The sequence below is a fragment of the Hyla sarda genome, chromosome 2 (assembly GCF_029499605.1).
Source record: "Hyla sarda isolate aHylSar1 chromosome 2, aHylSar1.hap1, whole genome shotgun sequence".
Classification (NCBI taxonomy): domain Eukaryota; kingdom Metazoa; phylum Chordata; class Amphibia; order Anura; family Hylidae; genus Hyla; species Hyla sarda.
In genome coordinates, this window is record NC_079190.1 from 81,893,040 (window position 1) to 81,905,214 (window position 12,175).

General features: G+C 40.9%; 1 protein-coding gene across 3 annotated transcripts in view; it reads left to right on the plus strand.

Annotated features, from left to right (window-relative positions):
- CACNB3 (calcium voltage-gated channel auxiliary subunit beta 3) overlaps nt 1–12,175 on the plus strand; it is a 223,442-nt gene that overhangs the window by 147,973 nt on the left and 63,294 nt on the right. For all 3 annotated transcript variants that reach the window (XM_056562249.1, XM_056562248.1, XM_056562247.1), the window contains exon 2: nt 10,447–10,569. In XM_056562249.1, the coding sequence (XP_056418224.1) occupies nt 10,447–10,569 (123 nt within the window). The remainder of the gene's footprint in view (nt 1–10,446; nt 10,570–12,175) is intronic.

Consider the following 12,175-nt stretch of genomic DNA (forward strand, 5'->3'; position numbering starts at 1 on the left):
GATACCAATAAAAAGTACAGCTCATCCCACAAGAAATAAGCCCTTATTCAGTGGCGTCGGACGAAAAATGTAAACGTTACGGCTGTTGGAAAATGGCAGAAAAAGAAATTTGCTCATAAAAGGAAAAAGAACATAGAAAGCTATATAAAATTGGTATCGCCATAATCGTATTGACCCACAGAATAAATATAACATCACTTTTACTGCACAGTGTACACCATAAAAAAATTAGAACATGTTCCAGTTTTTCACAATATTTGGGAGTTTTTCACAAAATATGCTGTATGTGTCAACAAAAATGCAACTCTTATATTAAGTACAATATGTCTCGAAAAAAAAACTGTCTCAGAATCTCTCCGCTCAGAAAAAGCATTCTAAAGTTATTACCATTTAAAGATATACATGTCAAATTTAAACAAAAAAGAGCCTGGTCATTAAAGGGGTTATCCAGGAAAAAACTTTTTTATATATCAACTGGCTCCAGAAAGTTTAACATATTTGTAAATGAACACTTCTTACATAGGAGAATTCAATACCGGCACCAGTAACCTATTTAAACCTATTTAAATTTAAAAGCACATATGTGCTATCGGAGGGGGCTGCTCAGGTGTGTTCCTGCGGCTGTTGGTGTCCGTGGTACAAGCGTACAGACAAAGAAGAAACAGTCCATACTAGTATAGAAGAAATGATACGCTGCACTCACCAGATTTCCAACGAAAGTGTCTTCTTTATTCATATAAGATAAAACACGCCAGCAGGTACAGCGGGAGAGCGGGCACACAGGCAAGCGGGGGGAGTGGCGACGGACTGTTGCGTGCTCGTAGCACTTCCTCAGGCCATACGTCATTCCGTCAGTAGGTTTGTTCTTATACCTGCCGGCGCAGGTATCACCATAGTGACCATAACAACAAACATGTTAAAATCACATATAAAGTGCAAAATACATTAAAACCTTCATCCTAATGACGCTGTGAGTCTCACCTACTCTATACAACCACTAGGTGGCTAAAAATGCCCCCATTTCACATTTATCATTTAGACCTAACTGGCCTACTGCATCTGTCCGGAGGATCCATTTGGATTCCCTTCTCAGGAGTTCCTGATTCTTATCTCTACCTTTCCCCGCATATTCCATTTTTTCTATTGCACTAAACTTAAAGGGGACGGGCTCTCCTGCATGGCATTCATTAATATGGGCTATAAACCTGGTAGCTCCTACTCCTGTACTCAGTGACCTAACATGCTCACGGATCCTGTGAAACAGTGGCCTAATGGTTTTGCCAATGTAAAACCTGCCACATGTGCAAATTAGGGTATACACGACGTAACTAGTTCTGCAAGTAAAAAACTGTTTTTATCTGTACGTCGTGTCCCCCCAACATAACACACCTGGCTTTTGCATTATATTTACAGTAGGAGCATGTTGAAAAGGCAAAATTCCCCACTGGGCAACTATCCGTCAGCCAATTAGTTTTTTTGTTTTTTCTCTTTTATAGTTATGTGATCATGCACTGTTCTATTCTTTTTAAATGTAATAATTGGTGGGTTTTCGACAATGTTTTTCAGATCTGTGTCTTGTTGGAGCATATACCAATGCGTGTTAATCGCTTTTTTAATTAACAAATTCATAGGAGTATTTCTGAAGGAGAAAAACAACATCTCACTCTTCTGTCTCTTTCTAATTTTAAGGAGCTCTTCTCTAGGAGTTTTGTCAATCCTCTCTTTTGCTACTTTAAGTATTTTTGGGGGATACCCTCTTCTAAGTAGACGACCCTCTAATTCTTCTGCCTGTTTCTCAAATAATGTGGGATCATTATTGATTCTCTTCAGGCGTGTTAGTTGGCTGAAAGGAATTGCATTTTTCATGTGTGCTGGGTGTGAGGACCCATAATGGAGGATGGAGTTCTTGGATGTAGATTTCCTATAACCTGTAGTTACTATATTATTATCTACAATTTCAATTGTGACGTCCAAGAACTCCAAACTGTCCCCTCCAAACACACTGGTAAACATCGTGTTAACCTGATTGACCTCGTTTAGATCCCGTACGAAACTTTCAAACTCCTCCTCCGTTCCGTCCCAGATGACCAGTATGTCGTCTACGAACCGGAGGAGGTTCTTAATGTGACTTACAAAGGGGTTTGTACTTGTAAAGATGTATCTCCTCTCAAAGATGGCCAGGAACAGGTTAGCGAACGAGCACGACACTGGAGTGCCCATGGCCGTGCCCGTTCCCCCAGGATGCGGGTATATGGGAAGTTCGGGAATTTTTGCAATGCACAGAAAAGTCCCCAGCTTTTATAGAATTTGTGACCGAATCGCTTGAGCTAATTCTACATAACAATGCGTTTCAGTACGATGGCCAGTGGTACAGGCAGCGAACGGGCACGGCCATGGGCACTCCGGTGTCGTGCTCGTTCGCTAACCTGTTCCTGGCCATCTTTGAGAGGAGATACATTTTTACAAGTACAAACCCCTTTGTAAGTCACATTAAGGAGTTTGAAGGTTTCGTACGGTATCTAAACGAGGTCAATCAGGTTAAAATGATGTTTACCAGTGTGTTTGGAGGGGACAGTTTGGAGTTCTTGAACGTCACAATTGAAATTGTAGATAATAATATAGTAACTACAGGTTATAGGAAATCTACATCCAAGAACTCCATCCTCCATTATGGGTCCTCACACCCAGCGCACATGAAAAATGCAATTCCTTTCAGCCAACTAACACGCCTGAAGAGAATCAATAATGATCCCACATTATTTGAGAAACAGGCAGAAGAATTAGAGGGTCGTCTACTTAGAAGAGGGTATCCCCCAAAAATACTTAAAGTAGCAAAAGAGAGGATTGACAAAATTCCTAGAGAAGAGCTCCTTAAAATTAAAAAGAAACAGAAGAGTGAGAGGTCGTTTTTCTCCTTCAGAAATACTCCTATGAATTTGTTAATTAAAAAAGCGATTAACACGCATTGGTATATGCTGTAACAAGATGCAGATCTGAAAAACATTGTCGAAAACCCACCAATTATTACATTTAAAAAGAATAGAACAGAGTATGATCACATAAAAAAATATAAAAGAGAGAAAAACAAAAAACTAATTGGCTGACGGATAGTTGCCCAGTGGGGAATTTTGCCTGTTCAACATGCTCCTACTGTAAATATAATGCAAAAGCCAGGTGTGTTATGTTGGGGGGACACGACGTACAGATAAAACAGTTTTTTACTTGCAGAACTAGTTACATCGTGTACACCCTAATTTGCACATGTGGCAGGTTTTACATTGGCAAAACCATTAGGCCACTGTTTCACAGGATCCGTGAGCATGTTAGGTCACTGAGTACAGGAGTAGGAGCTACCAGGTTTATAGCCCATATTAATGAATGCCATGCAGGAGAGCCCGTCCCCTTTAAGTTTAGTGCAATAGAAAAAGTGGAATATGCGGAGAAAGGTAGAGATAATATCAGGAACTCCTGAGAAGGGAATCCAAATGGATCCTCCGGACAGACGCAGTAGGCCAGTTAGGTCTAAATGATAAATGTGAAATGGGGGCATTTTTAGCCACCTAGTGGTTGTATAGAGTAGACGAGATTCGCAGCGTCATTAGGATGTTGGTTTTAATGTATTTTGCACTTTATATGTGATTTTAACATGTTTGTTGTTATGGTCACTATGGTGATACCTGCGCCGACAGGTATAAGAACACACCTACTGACGGAATGACGTATGGCCTGAGGAAGTGCTACAAGCACGCAACGGTCCGTCGCCACTCCCCCTGTGTGCCCGCTCTCCCGCTGTATCTGCTGGCGTGTTTTATCTTATATGAATAAAGAAGACACTTTTGTTTGAAATCTGGTGAGTGCAGCGTATCATTTCTTCTATACTAGTAGAAGTAATTTACAAATCTATATTACAAAATCTTAATCTTTTCAGTACTTATGAGCTTCTGAAGTGAAGGTTGTTCTTTTCTGTTTAAGTGCTCTCTGATGACACGTGTCTCGGGAAACGCCCAGTTTAGAAGCAAATCCCCATGGCAAACCTCTTCTAAACTGGGCGTTTCCCGAGACGCGTGTCATTAGAGAACACTTAGACAGAAAAGAACAACCTTATCTTCAGAAGCTGATAAGTACCGAAAGGATTAAGATTTTTTAATAGAAGTAATTTACAAATCTGTTTAACTTTCTGGAGCCAGTTGACATATATATAAAAAAGTTTAAAAAAGGTAAAAAATGGGTCTGTCCTTAAGGGGTTAAAAATCATAACTCTTTCAATTTTGCACCTACAGACTCATATGATGGCTTTTTTTTTTTTTTTTTGTGCCACCTATTCTACTTTGTAATGGCATCGGTCATTTTGCCCAAAAATTGACGGCAAAACCAAAAAAATTATTGTGCGACAAGATTTTAAAAAAAATACAAAATTTTTGTACGTTTTGGGGGCTTCCGTTTCTATGCAGTGCATTTTTCGGTAAAAAAAAATGACACCTTATCTTTATTCTGAAGGTCCATTATTAAAATGATACGCTACTTCTAAAGGTTTGATTTTTGTCTTACTTCTGGAAAAATCGTAACTACATGCAGAAAAATTAAAACCTTCCGCATATGGGTGAGGGCTCATTTTTTTTGTGCCGTGATCTGAAGTTTTTATCGGTACAATTTTTGTTTTGATCTGACTTTTTGATTGCTTTTTATTAATTTTTTTTATGGTATAAAAAGTGACCAAAAATACTCTATTTTGGACTTTGGAATTTGTTTACTTGTACGCCATTGACCGTGCGGTTTAATTAACGATACATTTTTATAATTCGGACATTTACACACATGACGATACCACATGTTTTTATTTTATTTACATAGTTTTTTTTTTTTTTTAAATAGGAAAAGGGGGGTGATTCAAACTTTTATTAGGATAATACATTTAGGTGCACTACTGTGGTAGATGTAGACAGTGACATATGACTAACCCTCAAACTGATGTTACAATTTAACCCCTTAACGACCATGTACGTAAATGTACGTCCTGGTTTGGCAGGACTTCCCACACCAGGACGTACATTTACGTCCTGTGTATGACCGCGAGCATTGGAAGGGTGCTTGCATCATACACGGCAGGTTCCGGCTGCTAGCAGCAGCAGGGGACCCTCCCGTAATGGCCGACATCCACGATCGCGCGGATGTCCGCCATTAACCCCTCCGATGCAGTGATCAATACAGATCACGGCATCTGCGGCATTGCGGCACTTTGATTGGATGATCGGATCGCCCGCAGCGCTGCCGCGGGGATCCGATCATCCAGCATGACAGCCGGAGGTCCCCTCACCTGCCTCCGGCCATCTCCTGGGGTCTTCTGCTCTGGTCTGCGATCGAGCAGACCAGAAGCAGAAGATCACTGATAATACTGAGCAGTGCTGTGTCCTATGCATAGCACTGCACAGTATTAGCAATCAAAGGATTGCTATAGATAGTCCCCTATGGGGACATAAAAAGTGTAAAAAAATAAATAAAAATAAAATAAAAAGTTGAAAAATGTAAAAATAAAAAGTATAAAAAAAGTGAAAAATCCCCTCCCCCAATAAAAATGAAAATTGTCCGTTTTTCCCATTTTGCCCCCAAAAAGCATAAACATTTTTTTTTAATAAACATATTTGGTATCGCCACGTGCGTAAATGTCCGAACTATCAAAATATAATGTTAATGATCCCGTACGGTGAATGGCGTAAACGTAAAAAAATTTAAAAAGTCCAAAAATGCAGCTTTTTTGTCACATTTTAGTAAAAAAAAATTTATAAAAAATGATCTCAAAGTTTTATATATGCTAATGGGGTCTCTAAAAAAAAAGTACAGATGACGGTGCAAAAAATGAGCCCTCATACCACCCTATATACGGAAAAATGAAAAAGTTATAGGTGGTCAAAATAGGGCAATTTTTGATTACTGATTTTGTACAAAAAGTTTTAGATTTTTTTTAAGCGGTACAAAAATATAAAAGTATCTAGCCATGTCTATCATTTTAATCGTATTGACCCACAGAATAAAGAACACATTTCATTTTTACCGTAAAGTATACAGTGTGAAAGCAAAACCCTCTAAAATGTACAAAATTTTGGTTTTAATTTAAATTTCCTCCCTAAAAAATGTTTGGGGGTTCGCCGTACATTTTATGGTAAAATGAGAGGTTTCATTACAAAGTACAATTGGTCCCGCAAAAAACAAGCCCTTATATGGGTCTTTAGATGGAAATATAAAAGTTTTGTGGATTTTAGAAGGCGAGAAGGAAAAAACGAAAACGCAAAAATAAAATTGGCCTGGTCCTTAAATGGGCACTGTCATGAAATCTAAAAATTGATATGTTGTAGTACTTAAGTACTACAACATATCTCTAATATACTTTAATTAAAAAAAGAGATTTTAAACCCGTTTTCGCCTATACAGTATGCCTCCAGTTTCCCCACTACAACTCCCAGCATGCCCTGACAGCCAATAGATGTCAGGGCAAGCTGGGAGTTGTAGTGGGGAAACAGCTGGAGGGACACTGAATAGGTGAACTAAGGGGGGTGGGGAGGAGGAGTGGGTTGAGCGGAGCGACGGGGCCAGGGGGGGTTGCGGGCTGCGTGGCGGGGAGGGGGTACTCTGAATGGATGAACTAAGGGGGAGGGGGAGTGAGTTGAGTGCCGCGACGGGACCGGGGGGGTTGCGGGCTGCGCGGCGGGGAGCGGTATGTGCGGCAATCACAGATCCGGTGTTCACCTATACAGGGTGCCTCCAGTTGTTTCCCCAGTACAACTCCCAGCATGCCCTGACATCCAATAGATGTCAGGGCAAGCTGGGAGTTGCAGTGGGGAAACAGCTGGAGGCACCTTGTATAGGTGAACTAAGGGCGGAAGTGTCGGCCCCAGCAGGCATCAGTGACCTGTTGCCTGCTGGGGAAGTCTGCCTGGTAGTGAGCACACTACCAGGAAGACAAAAACATTTTTAATATGTAAAAAAAAAAATTAAAGGCAGGGAGGGGGTTAGGGATAGATGGGTAATAGGCAGGGACAGAAAAATGGAAAAAAAATTGATGGTAGGAGCTACCCTTTAAGGTGAAAATGGGCTTGGTCATTAAGGGGTTAAACATTAGCCAGTATATCCTTATATAAAGGACATACCTGAGCCTGCACACCAACGCCAAGGTTTCTCGAGACCTAACAATAAACCCACCTGTGCCGTATGGGCAATACCAGGGGCCAGTGGGCAATTACAGCAGCATTAGCTCCGACTCACAGCCTGCTCCAAGTTCACTCCAGTGTGGCTAAGCACACATACAATGGGAGGAGGGAGGAAGGCTATAAGCCCCACCAAAGTTGGCTGATATCTTGCCGGACTCACAGGTGCCCCAAAATGAACAACAAGAAAAAGGGCATAAAATGCATACAATGGAGGATGCCTGCAGAAGACTACAAGTGCCACAATGGCATCCTACACCAGATGAAAGGTGTGGATGTGTTGGGCTCATAGCCTTCCTCCCTCCTCCCACTGTATGTGTGCTCAGTCACACTGGAGTGAACTGGGAGCAGGCTGTGAGTTGGACCTAATGCCGCTGTAGTTGCCCACTGGCCCCTGGTATTGCCCATACAGCACAGGTAGGTTAGTGTTAGGTCCCGTGACACTTTAGAAACCTTGGCGTTGGTGTGCGGGCTCAGGTATGTCCTTCATATAAGGATATACTGGCTAATGTTTCAATTTTAACATCATTTTGAGGGTTAGTCATATGTCTCTGTCTACATCTACCACAGTAGTGCACCTAAATTTATGTATTCTATATGTTACACATCCACACTTTTCATCGGGTGTAGGATGCCATTGTGGCACTTGTAGTTTGCTGCAGGCATCCTCCATTGTATGCATTTTATGCTGGGGATCGACCCTGGCAACATACCACAAGCGCAGGATCTGCTCCCCCAGCATAAATGCACAATTGCATTTGGGGTTGAGGATTTCCTGCCATTTGAAACTACGTTTTTTCTTGTTGTTCAAACTTTTATTCGGGAAGGGGTTGAATCACATTTATTAACAATTTTTTGACACTTTTTTTTTTTGCAATGTTATAGCCCCCATAGGGAACTAAAACATGCAGTACATTGATTGCAGACACTGTTCAATGCTATGCCATAGCATTGCATTGATCAGTGTTATCGGCGGTTGATTGCTCAAGCCTGGATCTCAGGTTTGGAGCAATTAATCGCCAATCGGATGCCATTTTAGACGCAGTGATAAGCTTTGATCGCCGCGTCTAAGGGGTTAATACAGAACATCACCGCGTGACCCCACGTTATATCGCGGGCATACAGATACTCCCTGCGTCCTTAAGAGGTAAAATTGCCCTGTTCTGATCCATAGAACATTTTTTTTTCTTCTTCCTATGAAAGTGTTTTGGGGTTTACTTATTTTGCACCGTGATCTATAGTTTTATTTTGTATCTGCAATTTGACACCGATTTGACTTTTTGACCGTTTTGTATTTAACTTTTTCTGAACAACTGAATGTGAACAAAAACTCAGTTTCGGAATTTGGTATTCATTTTTACATTTTTTTTTTTTTTTGCTTTGTTTATACCATTCACTGTGCAGAATCAATAATGTTCCATTTTAATACATCAGACAATTCTGCATGGAGTGAGACCAAATATCTGTGGTGCTTTTATTTTTGTTCACTTATAAAGGCCAATTGGATTCCACTGTCATCTAACTGGTTAAAGGAGTACTCCACTGGCCAGCATTTGGAACATTTATCTCCAAAAAATGTGTGCGCACTGCAGGGGTCGGCCACGCCCCCTTCGTGTCGTCAAACCACACCCTATCAATGCAAGCCTATGGGAGGGGGCATGATGGCCATCACGCACCCTCCCATAGACTTGCATTGAGGGGGCGTGGTGTGACGTCATAAGGGGGCATGGCCGACCCCCCGAAGTGTGCACACATCTTTCGGAACTAAATGTTCCAAACGCTGGCCAGTGGAGTACCCTTTTAATAGCGGACAGCGTAGAATGCTCCACGCTGAAAACAGCCTGGTGCTGCTATGTAAGGAACGGATTGGAGTCCAGAACCATCTTCATACTCATTCAACGGTCCCATAACGAAAATACACGTCATGTGGTGTTAAGTATCAGCTGTCATTTTACCAGAGCAATCTGAGATATAAAATATATGTAAAAATAAGTTTTTTTTTTTGGGTTGCTATTGACGAATTAGACAATTTGTCTTACTAATAGATAAATATAAGAGATGTGCGTATACCTAAAATGGTATAGATACAGAAGTCTTATGCAGAAAAGCTCCTTTTTTATATTAATTGGTGAATGTTTTTAATTCTGACATGTACCATAGTCTCAGGGGGAGATTTATCAAAACCTGTGCGAATCCTAAAATTGACTGTATAAAAAGTAAACTCATTTAAATAGATAAAGGTTTTGCAAAGTCTCATCTTAATAGTGTCCTATAAGAAACCACAACAATACAAATAAATTGATTGTGTAATAAACATCTATGATTGTCAATCCAGCCAAAACACTTTCAACTTCATCATACTTTTTGCTCTCAAGCTATAAGCCCCTCGTTCCTGCAGGAGGTGGGTGATAGGGGGTTGTTCGTGCATCCACATTCACATACTTCTCGTATAGTTGCTTATTGTGGCTTTTGTCTAAAATGTAAAAAAATACTTTCTTTTAAATAAAAAAAGGTTTCTTAAAAAAAAAAAACTCTTGATACATATCTATTGTAAGGGGTCATTATTGGTTTTATCATATGCAGATAAAAACTTTGCTTATCTGGCACATGCTTGAATTATTCATTTTGGATAAATAAGGATAAAAATTTATTTTTAAAGATGCTGAAACTTGCAGAGTACCAGAAACAGAGACTATTATTGAACAGCAGAGCTTAAGAATCTTTTGTTTGTAGTGGGAACGAGTCCAGGCTAAATTTTGTGCCTCTTAAAAGCAATGCCCTAGAAGCTGGTAGTGCCATTCAAACTGGAATTTCTAGAATACAGTGAATCTTTCCCCCAGTATCATTGCTCCCCACCCCAGTATTCTCTTTTTCTCCCAATATGGAACTCTCTCTTATCCATGACTTTCCTCTACTTTGTAACTGCATAGAGGTAACCTGTCTCATCTCACTTACTGCACTAGGGTCAGAGTTGGGACCCATAGACTTCTATGGGTACCATATTACAGCACTGTGCAACTCTGATATTTTTAGTATAGTACAAATAAGTTTACTTTAATGTATTTATTAGGACCTTGGCATTTCACATTTTTCCTGTTCCTGTATTGCGAATACCTTTCGCTGTCCACGTGTATTTTTGTATGTAACATTTTATACATTGATGGTCTGAACTCAGAATATGACAATGTAAAATTAAATAGTGGAAACCTAAGCAATAATACTTTTATAATCTCTGTTTTTATTGCAGGGTTCAGCTGATTCCTACACAAGTCGTCCATCGTTAGACTCCGACGTGTCACTGGAGGAGGATCGGGAGGCTGCCCGCCGCGAGGTGGAGAGGCAGGCTCAGCAACAGCTAGAGAGAGCCAGGGTATGTGTCAATTCAATGTTTGGCGGTCCCATAGTGAATGAATGGAGTGTTTTCCATGTACTATTAATTCTGGGTATAATTTTGTCTGTGTTCTTTAGATCGGTGGGGATCCTAGCAGTTGAATTCCCACAAATCAGTTTATCCCCTAACTTAACTTCTTCGGGTTGGCATATCCATTTAAGTTTAAGTCTGCAGTTTTTATTTTCAAACTTTCCGGTATTCAGTTTGCAACCTGCTCCTAGATTCAGACTTTTCTTATGTTGGCATGTCTTCTCCAGTCAGCTTGTGGTTGTAAGTTGTGTGTATACAGGATGCTGCGGGCAGCACTAGCTCTTCTGTATCAATACAGCTTTACTATTGCATTGAATTCTCCTTTTACAGCCTATGTGGAATCTCTTCTTCCTTGTTCTGACTGATGTGCTGAAGTGTGTGTGAATTCCTCTCTCATTACATAGCTTATGCTTTCTTTGCTATCTACAGCGTCTGTGAGCTGCCTTCCTTGGTCATCCCCACTCTGATCTGCCGTGTACATCCTCCCTCCCCCTTACTGCCAGGGTGCATTCACACTATGGAATGTCTGCACGTCACAATTCCAGGCCGAAAATGCTTGAATATGCACTGTTGCCAATGACTGCAATACATATCCGAGCGGATAAGCCAGAGCAATGAACAATGTTCCTTCTATCTGCGAAGTCTGCAATTTGAATTTCCCTTGCGGAAATTCAGCAGTGTGTGTACAGTACAGCAGAATCCCATTAAAAACAATCTAAGGCTGCTGCACCAGAATTTCCGAGCAGAATTCCGCAGGGAAATGTCGTAGTGTGAATGTGCCCTAAGGCTATGTTCACACCGCAGAATGTCTGAGAATACTAGGAGTATTTTCTGCTTAAAAAATTGATATGTCAATCTGCTTCAAATTACTTGTGTGCCATGGTTTGCATGATGAAGTAGAGAAAATTCTGCCTTGTGAATATTTTGAAAGGAAAAAAAACGAAACTGTTAAAAGGTGTCCATAGCCTTTTAATAAAAAAAAATTCATTCAATGCAGTGTCTGAACAAATAAGAATGCAGTTAAACAAACTTCAAGAATTATTTAAAGGAAAACTTTCCCATTTACTTGCTTTTAAAATTATCAACATAAATATGTTTAAAATGTAATAGCAAAAATGGCCACTAGGTGCCTCTGTTCTGTTTCCTGCCACAATTAATACAGTGAGTTTGGTCTCCTCCCGGCCTGGCAGGAGACCAAACTCAGGAAGTGCTTCTTTGCACTGAGCTTGATGACCAGCTGCATAGAGCCTCACTATAAGCTGCATAGACTGAAAGCTGCACAGAGCCTCTCTGAAGCATGCACAGAGCCTCCCTGAAGTATGCACAGAGCCTCCCTGAAGCATGCACAGAGCCTCCCTGAAGCATGCACAGAGCCTCCCTGAAGCATGCACAGAGCCTCCCTGAAGCACGCACAGAGCCTCCCTGAAGCACGCACAGAGCCTCCCTGAAGCACGCACAGAGCCTCACTGAAGCATGCACAGAGCCTCTCTGAAAGCTGTACAGAGCTTGAGGTCTTCTATTCATCACAGCACTGCTACCATGTGAGGGCAGAAGT